This window comes from Ornithorhynchus anatinus, chromosome 16 (genome assembly GCF_004115215.2).
Source record: "Ornithorhynchus anatinus isolate Pmale09 chromosome 16, mOrnAna1.pri.v4, whole genome shotgun sequence".
NCBI classification, from domain to species: domain Eukaryota; kingdom Metazoa; phylum Chordata; class Mammalia; order Monotremata; family Ornithorhynchidae; genus Ornithorhynchus; species Ornithorhynchus anatinus.
The window spans coordinates 20152486-20177348 of record NC_041743.1 but is presented as its reverse complement, the minus strand read 5'-3'; the positions used below and the strand labels follow the sequence as shown (position 1 = coordinate 20177348).

Here is a 24863-nt window from a genome sequence, read left to right as displayed (position 1 = left end):
GCCTAGAGTGAGGAGTTTTTGTTTGGAGCGGAGGTTGATAGGCAACCACTGGAGTTGTTTAAGAAGGGGAGTGACATGCCCAGATCGTTTCTGCAGGAAGATGAGCCGGGCAGCGGAGTGAAGAATAGACTGGAGCGGGACGAGAGAGGAGGAAGGGAGGTCAGAGAGAAGGCTGACACAGTAGTCTAGCCGGGATATAACGAGAGCCCGTAATAGTAAGGTAGCCGTCTGGGTGGAGAGGAAAGGGCGGATCTTGGCGATATTGTAGAGGTGAAACCGGCAGGTCTTGGTAACGGATAGAATGTGTGGGGTGAACGAGAGGGACGAGTCAAGGATGACACCGAGATTGTGGGCCTGAGAGACGGGAAGGATGGTCGTGCCATCAACGGTGATAGAGAAGTCTGGGAGAGGACCGGGTTTGGGAGGGAAGATGAGGAGCTCAGTCTTGCTCATGTTGAGTTTTAGGTGGCGGGCCGACATCCAGGTGGAGACGTCCTGGAGGCAGGAGGAGATGCGAGCCTGAAGGGAGGGGGAGAGGACAGGGGCGGAGATGCATAATCTAGTCTAACCACTTGATGTTGAGTAGATTGGTAGATGCCCCCACCCCTTCTCTGTAATCCCTCTGCCGCAGTGCCACCCCTTGTCCCTCTTTCCCTGCCCATGCTCCTGTCAACTAGCTCCCACCCAACCCCTCCCCACCCCTTGCCCCTCCTCCCTGCTTCATCCCTATTCTCCTGTCTCAGCGCTACCCCTCATCCCTCTCCCCCCGCCCTGCCCCCGGCCATCAACTCACTCCCATCCAAATCCTCCTCACCTGCCATGCCATCCCCCCCACTCTCTCCCCTCCACAGTTGCTGCCAGGTTTGGCCTATGGAACACTTGCTCCATCACAGGGAAGCTCCCCTTCACCCCTTGACCTGTTCCTGTCTCAGTCATTCCTCCTCCTCGCCATCACTGAAATCTGGCTCCCCCCAGATGACACAGTCTTCCCTGCTGTTCTCTCCGGAGGAAGCCTCTTCTTCTCCCTCTCCCTCAGGTTCACTGGGAAAGGAGGAAGTGTTGGCTTCCTTCTTGCACCCCAATGCCACGTTCGCACCATTCCAACTCTCCCTTCCCTTTCTTTCCCCTCCTTTGAAGCTTATATCATCAGCCTCTACCACCCCCTCCGGATTATAGTAGCTACCATCTACTGTCCCCCAGGTCTCCCCTCCAACTTCTTTAACCATTTTGATCCCTTTCGCACATTCCTTCTCTCTTTCTCCATGCCCACTTTGATCCTTGGAGACTTCAGTATCCAATTAGATGTTTCTTGTGACCCCTCTGCTGCCCATCTTCTATGCCCCTCAACTCCACCAACCTCCTTCTCCACCCCATCTCCCCCAATCACTGTCTTGGACAACATTTGATCTCATCATCTCTAACTACTGCAATCTCTATCCTCATCAACTCTGAAATTACTCTCTCTAGCTACAAGCTTCTCACTTGCCTCATCTCCCACACTCTTATCAGGTCGGAGCTCCCCAAAGTCACCCTTACCCATTCTCCATCTCCCCTGCTCCTAACCCTCCCCAATACTTTCCCATCCTTCCCTGCAGTATCTTCAGAGGAGATCTCCTCCCTCCTCGCAAGTGCCACCCTCTCCACCTGTGCTTCGGACCCCATTCCCACTCACCTTCTAAAAACTATCGTCCCTTCCTTCTTCCCCCCCCTTAACTTCTATCTTTAACCACTCACTCTCTAATGGCTTCTTCCCCTCTGCATTCAAACATGCCCAGGTCTCCCACCTCCTAAAAAAAACCCTCTCTCGACCCCACTTCCCCTTCCGGTTATCGTCCTATCTCCTTCCTACCTTTCCTTTCCAAACTCCTAGAACATGTCGTCTACACTCGCTGCCCTGAATTCCTCAACTCCAACTCTCTCCTGGACTCCCTCCAATCTGGCTTCCCTCCCCTCCACTCCACCAAAACTGCCTTCTCAAAGGTCACCCATGACCTACTTTTTGTCAAATCCAATGGCTCCTACTCTATTCTAAACCTCCTCAACCTCTCAGCTGCCTTTGACACTGTCAACCATCCCCTTCTCCTCCACACTTTATCTCAACTCAGCTTCATGGACTTCATCCTTTCCTGGTTCTCCTCTTATCTTTCTGGCCGTTCATTCTTGATCTCCTTCACGGGCTCCTCCTCCCTCTCCCATCCATTAACTGTAAGGGTTCCTCAAGGGTCAGTTCTTGGCCCTCTTCTGTTCTCCATCTATACTCACTCCCTTAGTGAATTCATTCACTCCCACGACTTCAACTATCACCTCCACACAGATGACACCAAATCTACATCTCCTCCCCCGTTCTCTCCTACTCCCTTCAGGCTCGTATCTCCTCCTGCCTCCAGAACGTCTCCATCTGGATGTCTGTCCACCACCTAAAACTCAACATGTCTAAAACTGAGCTCCTTATCTTCCCTCCCAAACCCTGTCCTCTCCCTGACTTCCCCGTCACTGTGGACAGCACGACCATTCTTCCTGTCTTACAGCCCACAACCTTGGTGTCATCCTTGACTCAGCTCTCTCATTCACCCCACACATCCAATCCATCATCAATGTCTGCCGATCTCACCCTTACAATATCACCAAGATCTGCCCTTTCCTCTCCATCGAAACTGCTATCGTGCTGGTACAGGATCTCATAATATCCCGGCTGGATTATTGTGTCAGCCTTCTCTCTGATCTCCCTTCCTCCTGTCTCTCCCCACTCCAGTCTATTCTTCATTCTGCTGCCCAGATCATCTTCCCTCAGAAACACTCTGGGCATGTCACTCTTCTCCTCAAAAACCTCCAGTGGTTGCCTATCAACCTTCGCACGAAACAAAAACTACTTACCCTTGGCTTCAAAGCTCTCCATCGCCTTGCCCCTTCCTATCTCACCTCCCTTCTTTCTTTCTACTGTCCACTCTGTATACTTCTCTCCTCTGCCACTCACCTTCTCACTGTCCCCCGTTCATGCCTATCCCACCTCGACCCCTGGCCCATGTCCTACCACTGTCCTGGAAAGCCCTCCCTCCTCACGTCCACCAAACTAACTCTCTTCCCCTTTTCAAAGCCCTACTGAAAGCTCACCTCCTCCAGGAGGCCTTACTAGATTGAGCCCCCCTTTCCCTCTGCTCACCCTCCCCTCCCTCCCACCCTCTGCTCTTCCCCCTTCCCTCAGCATTGTACTCATTTGCTCATTTGTATATATTATTTATTACCCTTTTTATTTTGTTAATGAGGTGTATATCTCCTTGATTCTATTTATTTTGATGATGTTGTCTTGTTTTTGTTTTGTTCTGTTTTGCTTTGCTGTCTGTCTCCCCCATTTAGAATGTGAGACCGTTCACTGGGCAGGGAATGTCTCTATCTGTTCCCTAATTGTACATTCCAAGCACTTAGTTCAGTGCTCTGCACATAGTAAACGCTCAATAAATAGTATTGAATGAATGAATGAACTCCCCCATAAATGTGTGTTATTCCCCCACAGAGACCTCCGATCTCTCCACCCCATCTAATTCTCTCAATGCATCACACCCCACTTAGCCACCGTAACGAATCAACCAACCAAATGACCAAATAGACATTCTCAACACCACCCTCTCTACTGAACTCATTTCACTTCGTCCCCTATCCCTTCCCAAACCACTAACCCACAGCCCTGGATCACCTGCCTCCTTCACTATTGTACTCGAGCAGCAGAATGCTGCTGGGGGAACTCTAAATATCAGGCTAACCTTGTCCACTTTAAGTTTATCCTTTCTTGCTTTAACTCTGCCCTCTCCTCTGCCTGGCAAAACTATTTCTCTTCCCTTACTAATACCCATACCCATTGCCCTCCCCAGTTGTTCCACACATTTAACTCCCTCCTCAGACCCCCTGTCCCCCGACCTCCTGCATCCCTTATCCCCAGTGACCTGGCCATCTACTTTATTAAGAAAATTTACACCATAAGATGTGAGCTCTCTAAAATCACCACTCCCTTTCCAGAATCCCTCCCCCTTCCAGCCTCCTCTTCAACTTTTCCATCCTTCCCAGCAGTATCTCCAGAGGACATTTCCTGCCTCCTCTAAAATGTTACCCCCTGCTTATGCACATCGGATCCTATTCCTTCACATCTGAATAAAACTCTCACCCCTTCCCTCCTTCCCTCCCTAACAGCCATCTTTAACAACTCACTCTTTAACAATTCACTCTCCAGTGTCTTCTTCCTCATTTTCTTCCTTCCTTCATTCATTCAATCATATTTATTGGGTGCTTACTGTGTGCAGAGCACTGCACTAAGTGCTTGGAAATAAGAGAAACAATCCCTGCCCACACTGGACTTAGAGTCTAGAAGGGGGGAGACATGCATCAAAACAAGGAAACAGGCCTCAATATAAATAAATAGAATAATAGATAAATACATGTCAAAGTAAACAGTCATTAATATAAATAAATAGAATTACAGATATATATACACAAGTCCTGTTGGGCAGAAGTGGGTAGAGCAAAGGGAGCAAGTAGGGGTGACAGGGAGGGGAGGGAGAGCTGAGCTTAGTCTGGAAAGGCCTCTTGGAGGAGGTGAACCTTCAGTAGGGCTTTGAAGGGCAGAAGAGTAATTGTTTGGAGGTTTGGAGGAGGGAGGGTGTTCCAGGCCAGAGGTAGGACGTGGAGGGGTCGACAGCGGGACAGGAGAGAACAAGGCATATTGAGAAGGGTAAGTCCAGAGGAGCTGAGTGTACGGGCTGGGCTGTAGAAGGAGAGAAGGGAGGTGAGGTAAGAAGGGGCAAGGTGATGGAGAGATTTGAAGCCAATAGTGAGGAGTTTTTGCTTGATATGGAGGTGGATAGGCAACCACTGGAGATTTTTGAGAAGGGGGGTGACATGCCCTGAAGATTTCTGTAGAAAGATAATCAGGCAACAGAGAAAAGTATGGACTGAAGTGGGGAGAGACAGGAGGTTGGGAAATCAGAAAGGATGCTGATGCAGTAATCTAGTAGGGATAGGATGAGTGATTGTATTATAATGGTAGAAGTTTGGGTGGCAAGGAAAGGGCAGAGCTTGGCGATGTTGTGAATGTGAGACCAGCAGATTTTAGTGACGGATTGGATATGTGGGGTGAATGAGAGTGCGGAGTCAAGGATGACACCAAGGTTGCTTGTAAGATGGGGAGGATGGTCGTGTCGTCCACAGTGGTGGGAAAATCATGGAGAGGACAGGGTTTGGGAGGGAAGATAAGAAGCTCTGTCTTGGACATGTTGAGTTTTAGGTGTGCATGTCCATGGCTCCCCTATTCTAAAAAACCCCTCTCTTGGCTACACAGCTCCTTCCAGTTATCGCCCCATCTCCCTCCTCCCATTCCTCTCTTGATCGAGGTGTCTGCACCATCTGTCCCAAATTCCTCTCCTCCAATTCTTTCCCAGACCCCTTCCAGTCTGGCTTCTGTCCCCTTCACAAGGGTGGCCACTGATCTCCTTCTTGCCAAATCCAACTGTTCCTAATTCATCCTAATCCTCCTCAAACTCTCAGCTGCCTTTGACACAGTGGACCACCCACTTCTCCTGGATATGTTATCCAGCCTTGTCTTCACTGAATCTGTTCTCTCTTGGTTCTCCTCTTATCTCTCTGGCTGTTCATTCTCAGTCTCCTTCATGGGCTCCTCCTCTGCCTCCCACCCCCTAACTGTGGAAATCACTCAAGGTTCAGTGTTCTGTCCCCTTTTATTCTTCATCTACACTCATTCCCTTGGAGAAATCATTCTCTCCCACAGCTTCAACTACCATCTCTAGACAGATGATACCTAAATCTTCATCTCCTCCCCGATCTCTCTCCCTCTCTCCAGGCTCACATCTCCTCCTGCCCTCAAGACATCTCTACTTGGATGTCCTCCCGTCACCTCAAACTTAACATATACAAAACAGTTCCTTATCTTGCCACCTAAACCCTGTCTTTTCATCACTGTAAAAGGCTCCACTATCTTTCCTGTCTCATAAGCCAGTACCCTTGGCCTTATCTTTGACTCCTCTCTCTCATTGAACCCACAGATTCAATCCATCACTGAATCTTGTCATCTCACTTTCACAACATCGTTAAAATCCTCCCTTTCCCCTCCACCCACACTGCTACCACCTTAATAAAATCATTCATCCTATCCCACCTAGATTACCATATATGTCTCCTTTTGGACCTCCCAACTGCCGTCCTTTCCCTATTCCAGTCCATACTTCACTCTGCTGCCTGGATTATCTTTCTACAGAAACATTCAGCATATGTCTCCCTTTAAACTCCTCACCATTGCCTTTAAAACACTCCATCATCTCCCTTCTCTCCTTCTACAACCAAGGCCATACACTTTGCTGGTGCTAACCTTCTCACTGTGTCTTGATCTCACCTGTCTTACTGCCAACCACCAGCCCATGTCCTACCTCTGGCCTGGAATGCCTCCTTCCTCAAATTCTCCAGACAATTATTCTCCCCCCTCCCTTCAAAGCCTTACTGAATGTACATCTCCTCCAAGAGGGCTTCCCAGACTAAGACCCACTTTCCCTCATCTCCCACTCCCTGCCACATCACCCTGACTCATTCCAGCTCTTCCCCCACTACCCTCCCCAATGCACTTATGTATATATCAGTAATTTTATGCATTCATTTCAAAGTCTGTTCATTTGTATTGATTCTGTCTCCCTCCTCTAGAATGTGAGCTTCTTGTGGACAGGGATTGTCACTCTTTATTGCTGCACTGTACTTTCCCAAGTGCTTAGTACAGTGCTCTGCACACAGTAAGCACTTAATAAATACAATTGAATGAATGAATGATGATAAAACTGTGCCAGGAGTTGTTTTTTCAAGTAGGTCCAGGGTTCACAGTCATACAGAATGTTGGAGCCCACAGCAACTTTGTAGATCTTGAACTTGTTATGGATTTTGATGCTCTGTTGTTACTATACCTCTGTCATGAAATCATGCAGTACTTTAAAAGTCAGGCAGGGCTTTTTGATTCTGCTTTCCTGTCCCTTTATCTTTCTCTTTATCTATAAATGTGTTGCCTAGGTAGCAGAATTCAGTGTTGCTGATAAAAACCTTTGACTGTATACAGGGCTTCTCGGGGTAGACTGGTCCAGGACTTCTGTTTTCTCCATGGTTATTGTCTGATCTTAGTGACCTTCTGCATTCACAAATTAGTTACGAGGCTTCAGATCTAATTGTGGTGCCATCATTGTGGGCTTTATTGTGTGAATGATTCAGGAAAAGTTCAGAGAATGACAATAATGACAAGACCATGTTCATTACGCCTGTAAGGATTTAAACCTGCCAAAGTCCATGAGTCTAGAAATAGCAGAACAAAATTTTGCTGCCATGAAAAATTCATATATATTCTTAGGCTACTCCTTGTTAGAATAGCAGATTGTATGGTGGGACAATTTGAATGACTATGTTTAACATTCATTCATTCATTCATTCAATCATATTTATTGAGCTGCTTATTGTGTGCAGAGCACCATCCTAAGCGCTTGGAAAGTACAATTTGGCAACAGATAGAGGCAATGCCTACCCAACAATGGACTCACAGTCTAGAAATGAAACAAGACAGCTGAAGACTGGTTTCAGAATGTGCCTCCCATTCACTGGGAATGCACAATTTCAATAAACATGAGTTCTGAGGATTCATTTAAGTATGTAGTTTGTAGAGAACCTTAATGAGTTTATTCAACTTGGTGTGCCAGGATTTAAGTGAGGAAGGCTTGATAGAGGAGTTGTGACTTCAGGAGGACTTTGAATGTGGGGAGGACTACTGTTGTAGTCTGTCAAATTTGGGGACGGAGGAAGTTCCAAGTAAGGGGAACAGCATGAGCTAAGGGATAGAGGCCTGACAAGTGAGAATGCAGTCCAATTAGAAGGTTAATTTATGACAGATGCAAAAAATGAGGTGGGGAGTTGGACATGAAGAGATCAGATATGTGAGTAGGGTGAGTTGTTGGAGAACCTGAAAACCAATAGTAAAGAGTTCTACTTGATATAGAGGGACACAGGAAGTCAGTGAAGCAGGATTTTGAAGAGTGGAGAGGTGTATACCTAGTGACTTTTCAAGAAGGTAATTCAGGAATGAGCATGTAGTATTGACTGGATTGGGGAGAAGTTGGAGGTAGGGAGATCAGGAGAATGATTAATTGTTAAGCCATAGTATGGCTACAGCTCAGAGTTTATAAGCTCCTACCTTACCATGCCGTTTTCCTACTACAACCCAGCCCGAAAACTTTGCTCCTCTAATTCCTATCTCATCTATCTCACCACCGGCCTCTCTCCCATATCCTATCTCTGGCCTGGAATGTCCTCCCTCTTCATATATGACAGTTAATAATAATGATGGCATTTGTTAAGCACTTACTATGTGCAAAGCACTGTTCTAAGTGCAGATGATCACTCTCCCCACCTTCAAAACCTTACTGAAGGCACATGTCATCCAAGATGCCTTCCCTGACTAAGCCTTCATTTTGTCTTCTCCTATACCCTCTTATGTTGCCCTTGCCCATTAATTTGTACCATTTATTCACCCCTCCTTCGGACCAACAACAGCACTTATGTACATAGCCATAATTTAATTTTTTTATATTAATATCTGTCTCCCCATCTAGACTGTAAGTTCACTTTGGGCGGGGAACTCTTCTGCCAAATCTGCTATATTGTACTCTTTCAAAAGCTTAGTAAAATGCTCTGCACACAGTAAATGCTCAATAAATATGACTGATTGATTGGAAAGGAAGGGGAGGAGCTAGGAGGTATTGTGTAGTGACAGATTACAAGTACAATCTCCCTTTATACTGTAAGTCCCCCTCTAGACTATTAGATTGATGTGGGCAGGAAATACGTCTGTATGTACTCTCCCAAGCACTTAGTACAGTGCTCTGCACAAAGTAAACACTCAATAAATATGATTGAATGACTGACTGACAACAACTGTTCCAAACAGGGAATGTTTCACCAAAAGAAGAAGTGTCACTTAGCACTGCAACATTAACTTTGTGTGAGACTTAGTCACTGCCAGGCAGACAACTCATTGTCTGAAGGGGATCCACATTCATAACAGCCACACAAAAGCAGTCCATCAATTAAATGCATTTGAGTGCTTACTACATGCAGAGCACTTTAAGTGCTTGGAAGAGTACAGTATAACAGAGTTGACACATTCTCTGCACACCCTGCACACAACTAGCTTACAGTCTAGAGGGCAACCTTCATTACTGCTTGGAGGTTGTAGTTCATGTCACCTTGGGTCCATCGTTGCTGTAGCCTGGCTCACCTCACCACAGTCACATGCATTCTCAGCATTCTTAACGTTGACAGGGGCTAGTGTCTACCCCTTGCCCTTGCAGGGAGCTGAGCTTCATTCTCCTAATGGCATGCAGGAGGAAAGGGGTTCCCCAGCTAAGAAGCCAAATCCCCAAAACCCACCCTATAGGCCCTGTAGTCCCAGTGGGATTTTATCAGCCCCACATTAATGTGTTGCTAGAAACTATTTGGAATTGATTATTTCCTTTATCTTTAATGGCATTCAGACCCCATTATGTTCTCCCATTATGTCACCAGAAACCACATGAATCTGCTTGAGCTAGAACCAGTTGACTTCTGTATTTAAGGAAGCAGGTCAGTATTTTTTTAATGGTATTTGTTAAGTCATAAAAAATTGTTAAATTTGTTAATATGTTTGTTATGGTACTTGTTATGGTATTTGTAATTCCCCCAGTGCTTAGAACAGAGCAAGATAAATAGAAAGCCCTGAAAAATTACCATAATTATTATTTTTTAATTTTAATTTTCTTACTATGTGCCACGTGCTGTACTAAGCATTGGGGTAGATTCAAGTTGATCAGGTCGGACACAGTCCCTGTCTCACATAGGGTTCACAGTCTTAATCCCCATTTATAGATGAGGTAAGTGAGACACAGTCCTCTCTTCCAAGCCCTAATGAAGGCTCACCTCCTCCAGGAGGTCTTTCCAGACTAAGTCCCCTTTTCTCCTCAGCTCCCCCTTAGTATTAGAGGATAAGTAAAGGAGAGAAAATGGGTCTTTGGGCATGCAAGTTTCCTGTTTCAAAAATTTCTCAAAGAATTTTGCTGGGAAAGATTCTCTCAAACCCAAAGGGATTGTTACTTAAATGGTGAAACTAGATAGGCCCTGGCAGGAATGATTCCTGTCATTTATGTTTCAGAGTACCAGGAAAATGAGAAGGAGAGGTAATACAGGGTGATCGAAATAAAGTTGAACTTTTCATTGGGAGTTCAGAGGTGCTGAGTTGAGTGGGTTTTTAAACCCTGCAGCATGAAGTCTTGGCAACTGGTCTAAAGCTGAAAACTAGAATGAAACAGAGATAATGGGTCCCTGGTGAGAAAAAGAGAAATACATGACAAAGACATTCTGGAGCAAAAGATCCCTGTTCACCTTCTTTCATGGAGGAATACAGTGCTCAGTTTCCCCAGTGTGAAAGATTTTTACAGAGAGAAAGATCACACTGAGTTTGTGACTGTGAATATCAATAGGAGGGAGGATGAAGAGTAGAGAAAGCATGAGGCCTTCTCAACTTTCAGAATGTCAAGAAGGGTGTGGCTGCTGCCATAACTGTGATTGTGGCTGCGGTGCAGCTGTGCTGCTTGACTTTGAGCCCAAAACTCTGCTTTCCTAGCTATGAATGTCCTTACTCCCTTCTGCATTGGCTGTTGTCCTTGTCTTTTCTATTGCTCATGTATTTTTATCTTTTCATCGTTCCTTATGCGCCTGTCATTTCCAGAGTGCAAGCCTCTTGATGGACAAAGCAGGCTAGTTAATGGCTGATCATCCTGTCCAACAAGCCACTGGTTACCGACTTTGCCCTGTCAATGCCAAAATCCTTCTTACCGCCATGTAGTTGGTAATCCTGAATGCAATTCTCTTCTTGGGTTGCCACCACAGGAAGAGGTTGAATCCAGGGTCCCATCACTTATTTCCTCATGAGACAGATACATGAGGTGCAGATTTACTGATTCATTCTCTAGATCAAACTGAAGATCTACAGAGTTGCTGTGTTGCCTAATCCTCTTCATGACATTGAGATCTGGATCACACACACAGGCGCCACATCAGCTCCTGAAGCAGTTTCATTAGGATCAAATATAGGCCTTATTTATTCTTAGTTGGGGTTGCTCTTTAACCAGGGACTCTAATTTCCACCTGTATGTTCTTTTCCATAGCTTAGTATAGTGTTCTGCACATAGTAGACACTTTGTAAAAACTAATAATAATAATAATTATGGTACTTGGAAAACGCTTACTATGTGCCAAGCACTGTTCTAAGTGCTGGGGTAGATTCAAGTTAATCAGGCTGGACACAGTCCCTGTCCCAAATGGGCCTCACACTCCTAATCCTCATTTTACAGATGAGGTAACTGAGGCCCAGAGAAGTTAAGTGACTTGCCCAAGATCACATAGCTGACATGTGGTGGAGCTGGGATTAGGACCCAGGTCCTTCTGACTCTTAGGCCTGTGTGCTATATGCTAAGCCACACTGCTTCTCAGCTCTCACTACTACTACTCAATATCAAATACCAAGGTAAGACCATGAACAGTGAAGTCTTGAAATGTAGCCAATCTCCTAGCATTGAAGATCTCCAAAGATCTTGCACCATAGCTCACCTATACTGAGTGTCAACAGAAAGTTGAAATTGGTATACTAAAAGTAAGGAGGGCAGAGGAAACCTTTTAAGAACAAAGAAACCTTAGGTTCCTTAAAGAGGAAAAGAGGAAAACTTTTAAGAACCTTTTAGACAAAGCTTCAGGCAGTGCTCTTTCCCAGCTAAAAATTGTGAGTCAACATGAGCAGCATGGCCCAGTGCTATTAAGAAAAAAAGCTCTTTACAAGCAAAAATGTTTTAGGGAGCAAGAAACAAGGAGGCAAAAGAGAAACAATGCCAGGGTTTGCAAGCATTAAGCATTTTAACACTACAAGGGAAAACAAAATTCACCATGTCGGCTGTGAATTGCAGTCCTTACTAGTAATATAGGTATTTATGCAGACACACTATGGTATCTGGTGCTTGAGAGGGGTATTAAGATTTAGTGTTTTAGGAGAATTGGTAAACAGAATACTGATGATAATAATTGATGATAATGAATTAATCATGATGATGGAAATCTCCTATTATGTTTCAGTGGATAGAGCACAGGCCTGAGAATCAGAAGGTCATGAGTTCTAATCCTGATTCCGCCACCTGTCTGCTGTGTGACCTTGGGCAAGTCACTTCACTTCCCTGTGCCTCAGTTATCTCATCTGTAAAATGGGGATTGAGACTACAGCCCCATATGGGATAGGGGCTGTGTCCAACCCATTTCCTTGTACCCACCCAGCATTTAGTAGAGTGCCTGGCACATAGTAAGCACTTAACATATTCCATAATTATTATTATTAGAGTATTTTTGTTGGGTATGATGGCAGACAGTTGAAATTAATATTCAGTATCCTTTTATAAGAGCTACTGATGTTCCCACCCAAGCTCTGTCCTCCCCCGATGTTCCCATCACAGTAGACAGTACCACCATCCTTCCTGTCTCACAAGCCTGTAACCTTGGCATTTCCTTGACTCCTCTCTCTCATTCTACCACCTATTAAATCCATCACTAAATCCTGTCAGACCCACCTTTACAGCATAGTTAAAATCTACGTACTGCTACTATGCTAATACCATCACTCATCCTATGCCGCCTGGATTACTGCATCAGCCTCCTTGCTGACCTCCCATCCTCCTATTTTTCCCCACTCCAGTCCATCCCCACTCCAGTCCATACTTTATTCTGCTGCCTGGATCCTTTTTCTACAAAAACATTCAGGGCATGTCACCCCACTCGTCTAAAAACTTCAGTGGTTGCCCATCCATCACTACATCAAACAAAAACTCCTCACCATTGTTTTTAAAGCACTCCACTACCTTGCCCCATCCTCCCTCACCTCGCTACTCCACTACTTCAATCCAGCCCGAACACTTTTCTCCACTAATGCTAACCTTCTTACTCTGCCTTGTTCTCGCCTGTCTTGCTGCTGTCCCCTTGTCCATGTCCTGCCTCTGGCCTGGAACCCCCCTCCCTCCTCAAATCCGACAGACAATTACTCTCCCCCAATTCTAAGCCTTTTTGAAGGCACATCTCTTCCAAGAGATTTTCATTCATTCATTCAATCATATTTATTGAGCATTTAACTATGTGGAATGTACAGTTCGGCAACAGATAGAGACAATTCCTGCCCAATAATGTCTAAACAGGGGAGACAGACAACAAAAACAAAATTAAAAAGTAGTCTGGCGTCAATATCATCAAGATAAATAGAATCATAGATATATAGACATCATTAACAGAATAGAGTAATAAATAATATAAACAAATATGCACAAGTGCTGTGGGGAGGGGAAGGGGGAAGAGCAGAAGGAGGGAGTGGGGGAATGGGGAGGGAAGGAGGAGCAGAGGGAAAGGGAAGACTCAGTCTGGGAAGGCCTCCTGGAGGAGGTGAGCTCTCAGTAAGGCTTTGAAGAGGGGAAGAGAGTTAATTTGGCGGATGTGAGGAGGGAGGGCATTTCAAGTCAGTGATAGGACATGGGCCAGGGGTCGACGGTGGGACAGGAGAGACAAGGGACCATGAGGAGGGTAGCGGCAGAGAAGGGGAGTATACATGTGGGCTATAGAAGGAGAGAAGGGAGGTGAGGTAGGAGGGGGCATGGTGATGGAGAGCTTCGAAGCCAAGGGTGAAGAGTTTTCGTTTTATGAGGAGGTTGGTAGGCAACCACTGGAGGTTTTTGAGAAGGTGGGTGTCATGCCCAGAGCCAAATTGATGCCGAACTGTACGTTCCAAGTGCTTAGTACAGTGTTCTGCACATAGTAAGCGCTCAATAAATACTATTGAATGAAAGAGCGTTTCTGTATAAAGATAATCCAGGCAACAGAATGAAGAATAGACTGGAGCAGGAAGAGACAGGAAGATGGGAGATCAGAGAGGGGGTTGGCGCAATAATCCAGTCAGGATATTATGACAGCTTGTACCAGCAAAGTAGCAATTTGAATGGAGAGGAAAGGGTGGATCTTGGGGATATTGTGAAGGTGAGACCGGCAGATGTTGGTGACAGATTGGATGTGTGGGGTGAATGAGAGAGCAGAGTCAAGGATGACACCAACGTTGCGGGCCTGTGAGACGGGAAGGATGGTAGTGCCGTCCACAGTGACAGGGAAGTCAGGGAGAGGACAGGATTTCGGGGAGAGAAGATAAGGAGCTCAGTCTTGGACATGTTGAGTTTTAGTTGGTGGGCAGACATCCGGGTTTCTTTTTCCCAGGTTAAGCCTCACTTTCCCTCATCTTCCACTCCCTTCTGCGTTTCCCTCATTTGTTCTCTTGCTCTTCCCCTCTCCTAGCCTCACAGTACTATGTCCATATCTGTAATTTTGTTTATTTGTATTCATGTCTGTCTCCCCACCTCTAGACTGTAAGCTTGTAGTGGACAATGTGACTGTTTTTTGTTGCATCATACTCTCCTAAGTGCTTAGTACAGTGCTTTGCACACAGTAGCACTCAATAAATGTGAAAGAATGAATTTTTCCCTCTGACCAAATTCTGAATTAAATGAACTGCTTTGTAATTGAAGAAGCAACATGGCCTAGTGAATATAGCATGGGCTTGGGAGTCAGAGGACCTGGATTCTAACCCCAGCTCCACCACTAATCAGCTGTGTGACCTTGGACAATTCACTCAACTTCTCTGGGACTCAGATCCCTCATCTGTAAATGGGGATGAAGACCGTGAGCCCTATATGGTAGTGGGACTGTGTCTAACCCTGTCAGCAGAGCCTGGCATACAGTAAGCAGATAATACCATAAAAAAGTCATTATTTAAGTACCCTCTGATTCTTTTTGACTAATATTACATGGGATGGAGCTCAAAATGCCTGGGGCTGTGGAATGTCCTCTTGGTTCTTTGGAAGCTTACTTTATTTTACACTAAATTTTCTCAACCTCAAATCCAGACCACAGGAACGCATAAAGGAAAATATTTTGGAAGGTTTGTTTTGGGCACAGATTTTAAAAATTAAGTTTTGAAAATCCACTTCTTTCCCCAAACTCATTACCTCTTAATTCTGCTACTGCGTATTCATTGTGTTGGCTATCCCCAATATTTCAGGAACTTTTTAGTCTTTTCTATCAAACTTTAAACCTATATTTTATTGCTCATTTTAAATTTAGGGTAATTGACTAATCTAGAACCTAGTGATTAGTGGTTAGTGGAATGGGTCTGAAAGAACCAAGCTAGTAGAAGTTGTCTATTGTTTGTTCAAAGGCTATGTAAATGTGCATCCCATTTTTTCTGCTGAAATGTTCCCTGTACCATTTAAATCAACCATGTTGTTTTACTATCAATGCATTCTGTTGTGATAGCCTCAGAGCTCCAGAGATTTGTACGTTAAGAAGAGTTGTACATTGAGAAGCAATGTGGTCTAGCAGATACAGCATGGGCCTGGGAGTCAGAAGTATCTGAATTCTAATCCTGGTTCTGCCACTTGTCAGCTATGTAACTGTGGGCAAGTCACTTCACTTCTCTGTGACTCAGTTACCTCATCTATAAAATGTGGACAAAGACCTCGAGCCCCAAGTGGTATATGGACTATGTCCAACCTGATTTGCTTGTATGTACTCCAGCACTTAGTAATTAGTACAGCAATAAGTTTAATTGTCCTTTGATTGTAGGGTATTTTAAAAATCACTATTACCCTGCTAATTAGAGTTTGTGATTTTAATAAATGAAAATTAGAAAACTAAAGACCTGCTTTTTAAAAATAAATAATGCAAATGACCTAAAATGATAATGAATAAAACAGTGAAGCCCATCAATAGACACTCCCCTAAAAAGAGCAAATTAGTCAATCAATCATTTTTTTTAATGGAGCACTGACTGTGTGCAGAGCATTGCACTAAATACTTAGAACAGTACAATATAACAGAATTGATAGACATGTTCCCTGCTCATAATGAGTTTCAGTCTGTATGGGGAGGCAGACATTAACATAAATAAATTACAGATATGTACAAAAATGCTGTGGGGATGAAGGAGGGTTAATAAAGGGTGCAAATCTAAGTGCCAGGATGATGCAGAAGGGAGTAGGAGAAGAGGAAATGAGGATCTATTCAGGGAATAAATCTTGGAGGAGATGTGCCTCCAATAAGGCTTTGAGGGTGGGGAGAATAGTCTTCTGACAGATATGAGGAAGAAGGGTGTTCCAGCCCAGAAGCAGGATGTGGGTGAGAGGTCGGGGCGAGACATACGATATTGAGATACCAGAAATAGGTTGACATTAGAAAAGTGAAGTATGTGGGCTTGGATTATATTATGAAATCAGGGATAAGAGGTAAGAGGAGGCTAGGTGATTGAGCACAGGAAGAGATGATAGTCCAAGTAGAGATGATACATATTTACATGAATCAGGTGTAGGAATTAGCAACAAAGAGATGATAAGGAAATGACGTGAAGCCAATTGACATCTCAGTGATTTGATAGTTTCAGCTTTCCCAGTAATATGGCACTAAATTCACCATTTGAAGGCACTATGCATAGTGTGTATACTGGTTTTGATACAACAATAATAATACTAATTATGGTATTTGTTAAGTGCTTACTATGTACTAGACACTGTTCTAAGTGGTGGGGTGGATACAAGCAAATCAGTTAAAATGTTTGGCAGACTCTTTTAAGTAAATGTCTTTTTTCTGGGGCATAAGGTTAGAGTAATGGAAGCATAAGAAAGAATTCAGAATCTGATGGGAGAACTGACTAGACATGAGGAATTTGGGAGAGGCATACAGTGTTAGTGAGTCAGTGGCAAAGCCAGTACTGAAATCAGTGGCAAAGCCAGTACTGAAATCCATGTCTCCTGGATTTCTGCTCAGTGCTCTTTTAATTAGTTCAGACTGCCAAGATTTGTTCTCTTACAAACTCGAGCCATTGATTCCACTGGGAATCTGAAGCAAACTATCAGCATTGAAAATTTGAGGTTTCTTTTTAAATGACAAGGTGGTGATCTTTTAAAAAGAAATCTCAATTTTTTAAAAAAAATTCATGTTTTTCCTCACTTTTGTTTGTATAAACATGGCAGGTATTTTATGCTATGGGGAAGAAGCAATACTAAAACATATTCCTGAGGTGGGTTTATTGGGCTCAACAAAGAGGGAAAGCAACCACTTCATCAGAGCCAGAGTCAGAGTCAGAGAAGCCCAAGTTCTGCATGCTGAGTTTTAGGGTGACAGCAGAGTGAGCTATACATTGCTAGCTTCACTTTTGTCAGTTCTTGAGCAGTGTTGCAGTCCTGTCCCACCATTAGCACAATTCACCCTCTCTACCCCTCAACCTCAATACTTCAGATTCCAGTGACCTATAAAAATCCCCTTTAAATTCTGAGGTTTGATTCTCAGTGGGTCAGTCCAGCCAAGGAATCAGTGCTCACTGGCTTCTGAGACCCTTTTTTTCCACTGCCATATTTTCCAGACATGTGATTATTTCCTTGGATTAGTGAAAAGTGATGTGAGATTTTACTACTCAACCTCCCTTTTCTACTACACCTCAGCTCACACACTTTGTTCCTCTCAAGCAAAGCAATTCCCTTTGCCTGGTTCTCCTCTCTCTGGCCTCCAATCTTTTGTTCATACCCTTCCTCTTGCCTTGAACTACCTCCCCTTCAAATCTGCCAAACCATGGTGCTCCCATTCTTTAAAGCTCTCATAAAGAACTGCTCCCTCCAGAGGTCTTCCCAAATTAATTTCTCTTCTCCCTAAGTTATCTTTTTCATTGACAATCAGCACTTCTACATCAACTATGCACTTGTGCACTTAGGCCCATCTGTAGCACTCCAGTACATCATTGCCTTGTGGCAAGAGCACAGGCTTGTGAGGCAGAGGTCGTGGGTTCTGATCCCAGCTCTGCCACTTGTCTGCTGCATGACCTTGGGCAAGTCACTTCATTTTTCTTTGCCTTAGTTACCTCATCTGTAAAATGGGGATTGAGACTGTGAGCCCCACGTGGGACAGGGACTGTGTATCCCAGCACCTAGAAATGTGTTGGTACATAGTAAGAGCCTAACAAATACCATAATAATTATTATTATGATTATTATCAATGTATATACCTACAATTTAAGCAGTTTTTTCATATTCATTTTTCTTTTCTTTCATACCTGTAAGTTATTTTTAGCTGTCTTCCATGCTAGACTTTAAGCTCCTTGGCAAGTGCTCATTACAGTGATTTATCCCCAGGTGGCTCTCAGTGAATATTATTGATTGATCAAATGACTGATTGGGTCCACTAAGAGCTCACTTAGTCAAATGAATCCAGCATAATAGTGCTAAATCTCAAGGCTAAATCTATTACTTAATATTTTCAGGCTATATGTTGCTTTCTCTAAATTTTGGGAAATAGTCTATAGTAGAAGTGAAGGGTGGGCAGGGTATCTTCTCAGGATATGAGAAGCAGTGTGACTCAGTGGAAAGAGCACGGGCTGGGGAGTCAGAGGTCATGGGTTCAAATCCCGGCTATGTCGCTTGTCAGCTGTGTGACTTTGGGTAAGTAATTTAACTTCTCTGTGCCTCAGTTACCTCATCTGTAAAATGGGGATGCAGACTGTGAGCCCCACCTGGGACAACCAGATCACCTTGTATCTACCCAGCACTTAGAACAGTGCTTTGCAAATAGTCAGAGCTTAACAAATGCCATTATTACTATTATTATTATTATTACCTTGCTTGTGAGAGACTGAGGTAGGCTATAATTAAGAACTCTTTGCTTGAAGCAATGTGGACTTGAAGGACTGCTCCCTTGAAGAACTGTTCTTTTACTTGTCTTGACATTGTTGTTTTTGTTTGTTAACTCTATTACTTTTTTTTTTCATGATCCATTGGTATCATTGCTTATATCTGTCTACCTCCACCTAGAATGTGAGCCCCAGGTGGAAAAAACACTGCATTTGATCTGTTCTACTTGTATCTATTACTGCATTAGAACAATGCTTGGCACATACTGATCACTTAAATACCAAAAATATTTGGTTCTTCTTTAATATCTATTGCTAACCTATACATATACTAGATAGACTAGTCTTCTTCTTAAATGCCATCGAGTCATTTCCTAATATAGAAAATCTAGCATTCTTTTCCATAGAGTTTTCTTGGTGAAAAATATGGAAGTGGTTTACCACTGCTTTCTTCTGCAAATAAAAATGTAAGTCTCTTCCATTGTCTTTGACCAACATTTTGATCACTTGATCATCTGCCTTTGACTCTTTCCTATGCCGCTGCTGCCCAGTTTTGGAAAATATCCCAAGTAATGAGTTACATTAGGCCAGCCTTTTATTCACTTTGTTGCAACAAAAGGTCAGTGGCTGTTTTGGTAGCCAAAGACAAAGAACTGAGAATGAGTCCATCGATATATTTTCGCTGGTCCCTCTTTCTTGGGTGATGAAGCACCAAGTCCCTCCCTCTAGTCTGACCCCTCCCCTCAAGTCCTATTTGTTCGTGTGGTGGATTGGCATATCAAGTGCCACTCTGCCCCTGTTTGTTGTTGTTTTCATTAGCTTCTCATTATACACCAAGCTCCTTCATTATCGGCTTTGGGTCATCCAGTGGACACTTTGTGGCTAAAGAAGTCTTCAGCAAGTGTAGGTGTTGGGTTTCAAGGCTATAAACTGCAGCCAATAATTCACTGCTGCCAGGGTTGCTGATCTTTTGGGTCTCAAGGCCACAGGTGGTGGCCAGTAATTGGTTGTTGCTAAGGGTGCAGTTAAGGTGGATCCTGGCCTTGCCAGTCTCTGTTTTCCTGGGGGGAACTTAACACAACTAATCAGTTTACATATTCAGTGACGGTAATACTACTACTATTACTGACAATAATGATGGTATTTGCTAAGCACCTGTATACTTGAGCAGGGTAGACCCCACTCCAGCACAGTCGAATCAACACTATCTGACTCTTCTACTTAGACCTTTCCATTATGGGTAACCCTGATGAGAGAGTATCTCCCAATGGCATAATTCTAATCTTCATTAGCTTATGCAAATACTTCTGTCATTGTAAGGTGTTGATTTATAGGAGAGAGATACACTAATAGTAACTGTGATATTGGTACTAAGCAGGGGAGTAGATACAAGATAATCATGTGGGGCACAGTACATGTCACACATTCATTCATTCAATAGTATTTATTGAGCGCTTACTATGTGCAGAGCACTGTACTAAGCGCTTGGGATGAACAAGTCGGCAACAGATAGAGACAGTCCCTGCCGTTTGACGGGCTTACAGTCTAATCGGGGGAGACGGACAGACAAGAACAATGGCAATAAACAGAGTCAAGGGGAAGAACATCTCGTAAAAACAATGGCAACTAAATAGAATCAAGGCGATGTACAATTCATTAACAAAATAAATAGGGTAACGAAAATATATACAGTTGAGCGGACGAGTACAGTGCTGTGGGGATGGGAAGGGAGAGGTGGAGGAGCAGAGGGAAAAGGGGAAAATGAGGCCTTAGCTGCGGAGAGGTAAAGGGGGGATGGCAGAGGGAGTAGAGGGGGAAGAGGAGCTCAGTCTGGGAACGCCTCTTGGAGGAGGTGATTTTTAAGTAGGGTTTTGAAGAGGGAAAGAGAATCAGTTTGGCGGAGGTGAGGAGGGAGGGCGTTCCAGGACCGCAGGAGGACGTGACCCAGGGGTCGATGACGGGATGGGCGAGACCGAGGGACGGTGAGGAGGTGGGCGGCAGAGGAGCGGAGTGTGCGGGGTGGGCGGTAGAAAGAGAGAAGGGAGGAGAGGTAGGAAGGGGCAAGGTGATGGAGAGCCTTGAAGCCTAGAGTGAGGAGTTTTTGTTTGGAGCGGAGGTCGATAGGCAACCACTGGAGTTGTTTAAGAAGGGGAGTGACATGCCCAGATCGTTTCTGCAGGAAGATGAGCCGGGCAGCGGAGTGAAGAATAGACCGGAGCGGGGCGAGAGAGGAGGAAGGGAGGTCAGAGAGAAGGCTGACACAGTAGTCTAGCCAGGATATAACGAGAGCCCGTAACAGTAAGGTAGCCGTTTGGGTGGAGAGGAAAGGGCGGATCTTGGCGATATTGTAGAGGTGAAACCGGCAGGTCTTGGTAACGGATAGGATGTGTGGGGTGAACGAGAGGGACGAGTCAAGGATGACACCGAGATTGCGGGCCTGAGAGACAGGAAGGATGGTCGTGCCATCCACGGTGATAGAGAAGTCTGGGAGAGGACCGGGTTCGGGAGGGAAGATGAGGAGCTCAGTCTTGCTCATGTTGAGTTTTAGGTGGCGGGCCGACATCCAGGTGGAGACATCCTGGAGGCAGGAGGAGATGCGAGCCTGAAGGGAGGGGGAGAGGACAGGGGTGGAGATGTAGATCTGCATGTCATCTGCGTAGAGATGGTAGTCAAAGCCGTGAGAGCGAATGAGTTCACCGAGGGAGTGTAAATGGAGAACAGAAGAGGGCCAAGAACTGACCCTTGAGGAACTCCAACAGTTAAAGGATGGGAGGGGGAGGAGGCTCCAGCGAAGGAGACCGAGAATGACCGGCCAGAGAGGTAAGAGGAGAACCAGGAGAGGACAGAGTCCGTGAAGCCAAGGTGAGATAAGGTATGGAGGAGGAGGGGATGGTCGACAGTGTCAAAGGCAGCAGAGAGGTCAAGGAGGATTAGAATGGAGTAGGAGCCATTGGATTTGGCAAGAAGGAGGTCATGGGTGACCTTAGAGAGAGCAGTCTCGGTAGAGTGGAGGGGACGGAAGCCAGATTGGAGGGGGTCTAGGAGAGAATGGGAGTTAACGAATTCTAGGCATTGATTGTAGACGACTCGTTCTAGGATTTTGGAAAGGAAGGGTAGTAGGGAGATAGGACGATAACTGGAGGGGGAAGTGGGGTCAAGAGCGGGTTTTTTTAGGATGGGGGAGACATGGGCATGTTTGAAGGCAGAGGGGAAGGAGCCCTTGGAGATTGAGTGGTTAAAAATAGAAGTTAAGGAAGGTAGGAGGGCAGGGGCGATGGTTTTAAGAAGGTGAGAGGGAATGGGGTCCGAGGCACAGGTGGAGGGGGTGGCACTTGCGAGGAGGGAGGAGATCTCCTCTGAGGATACTGCAGGGAAGGATGGGAAAGTAGGGGAGGGGGTTGGTGGGGGGGAGGGGAGAGGCGGAGGGGTGACTTTGGGGAGCTCAGACCTGATCGTGTTGATTTTCGTGAGGAAATAGGTGGCCAGATCATTGGGGGTGAGAGATGGGGGAGGGGGAGGAACAGGGGGCCTAAGGAGAGAGTTAAAGGTCCAGAACAATCGGCGGGGGTGACGGGCATGGGTGTCGATGAGGGAGGAGAAGAAGCTTTGCCTGGCGGAGGAGAGGGCAGAGTTAAGGCAGGAAAGGATAAATTTGAAGTGTGTGAGGTTGGCTTGGTGCTTGGACTTTCACCAGCAGCGCTCAGCAGCTCGAGCATAGGAGCGTAGGAGGCGGACGGAGGAGGTGATCCAGGGCTGTGGGTTAGTGGAGCGAGAGTGGCGGAGGGAAAGGGGGGCGAGAGAGTCGAAATGAGTAGAGAGGGTGGAGTTGAGAGCGGAGACCTGATCGTCGAGACACATGAGACTAGTAGCCTAAGTGGGAGGGAGAACAAGTATGTAATTCTCATTTTACAGATAAATAAGCCAGCGTGGCTCAATGGAAAGAGCAAGGGCTTGGTAGTTAGAGAACGTGGGTTCTAATCCCAGCTCTGCCACTTGTCTGCTGTGTGACCTTGGGAAAGCCACTTCACTTCTCTGTGCCTCAGTTACCTCACCTGTAAAATGGGGATTAAGACTGTGAGCCCCATGTGAGACAACCTGATTAGCTTGTATCTACCCCAGTGCTTAGAACAGTGCTTGGCACATATTAAGCATTTAACAAATACCATTATTCTAATTATTATTAAACCAAGGTACAGAGAAGCTAAGTAACTTGCCATGTTACACAGCAGGCAAGTGGTAGAGCTGGACTTAGATCTCAGGTCGTTTCACACCTGGAGAAGTGTCCTTTCCACAAGGCCATACTGGTTCCACACTGCTGCACATTGTTTAAGACTATATCTGATCTTTCAAAATACTTTTATCCTTGGCAAAATAGTTTGGTGGAAATTCCAATGCTTTACTCTGGATCACGTGTTTTCAGGAGAATGAAGAATGTTAGATATATCCAATATGACATTTCGGAAAGCTCAGAACAAAGTTCATTTAGATTCTGTAATCATACATCTGAAATGTATTTAGTTTTTTCTATTTACATTTTTTCAGTTAACAGATTGTCTGAATTTTAGAGTCTCTTAAACTATTTCTTTATTTAGGTAGACTTAGATGTTGTCAAGCTGAAACAGGAAATGCATTATCAAAGGAAATTTTAAATAACAACATCAATGATCTTTGTCATACAAGGTGGGAAAAGCAAGAACATTCTTCTGGATACTTGGGCTTTGCTTTTAATATTCTGGCTCGTTAACTAGGAACAGCAAACACACAGTCGCCGAGCCCATCATCCCTCCGCCGCCTCCTGCTTCCATCCTCTTGGGACTGGCTGCCCCTGAGAATCCCTGAGTCACTGCCCAGCCGGTGAGTGACCGTTTCCAGGCCGTGCGAGCCTGCCCTTGCCCCAGCAGGCCTCTACCTCTGCAGACCTCCGACACACCTTTCTCTGCCTGGGTGAACTCCCCCCTCCCCCAACACACACACACATACACACACACACACACACACACACACACATCCCCCCTGCCCCCTGACAGCCTCATCTTTATCCATGGGGGGAGCCCCCATCTCATTTCTAGCCATTATGGAGAACCCCCATCACACCTTGAACCATATGGACAATTCCCAAACTTCACCTTCACCTATCTTCACCTTAAAGATAGCCCCCTCCCAGCTCAGGTTTAACCATCTAGATAATCCTCCCCACTTCATCTTCACCTTTCACCAAAAGAACAGCATCTCCCCACCCCAATCTTACTTTCAACCACTGGATACCCCCGTCCCTCCATCTCACCTTTCACCATAAAGACAGCGTCCCTTGCGCCATCGCCACCGCCCCCCCCACCCCCGACACCTCTCACTTTTAGAGAAGCTATGTGGCTAGAGACACTGCTTGGTTTAGTGGAAAGAGCATGGGCTTGGGAGTCAGAGGACATGGGTTCTAATTCCTACTCCACCACTTGCTTTCTGTGTGACCCTGGGCAAATCACTTAACTTCTCTGTGCCTCATCTGTAAAATGAGGATTAAGACTGTGAGCACCACTTGGGCAACTACTCCAGCACTTAGAACAGGGCTTGGCAATTAGCAAATAACATCATTATTATTATTATTATTATTATTATTAACCAACTGGATTCCCCCACCCTGCCCTCCCAATCTCACTTTTAACCACTTGGATAGACACTTCATCTTTACCTTTTGCCATAAAGAGAGCCCACCCAGCCAAATTTCATTTTTAACCACTTGGACACCCCACCTACCCCCCAAATCTCACCTTTAACCAACTGGATAACCCCCAAAACTCACCTCTAAGTATTTGCATAGCCCCTTCAATCTTCACCTTTTACCAAAAAGATAACTCCCACTCCCCATCTTCCCCTCTCTCTATAAAGCTAGCCCCCCCACCCTGCCGTACACATCATCCCCTCTCACCATGTGGGCAGCCTCCCCAGGCAGGCCATGCAGTCAGACCTCTGGGCCAGACTATGCCTAGACCCTCCAGACTGCCCCAAGGAGGCCCAACAGCCACCCCGCCTGCAGGAAGGACTGGCCCCTCTTCCCCGGAAAACACT

The 24863-nt window shown here is 45.3% G+C and overlaps 1 protein-coding gene across 1 annotated transcript in view; it reads right to left on the bottom strand.

The window, feature by feature from the left end:
• GPR26 (G protein-coupled receptor 26) overlaps positions 1-24117 on the bottom strand; it is a 122796-nt gene extending 98679 nt beyond the window's left edge. The window contains 3 exon segments of the mRNA XM_029081014.1: positions 16991-17079; positions 19633-19861; positions 24092-24117. Of these exon segments, the coding sequence (XP_028936847.1) occupies positions 16991-17079; positions 19633-19861; positions 24092-24117 (344 nt within the window).
• Positions 24118-24863: the final 746 nt, after the last annotated feature.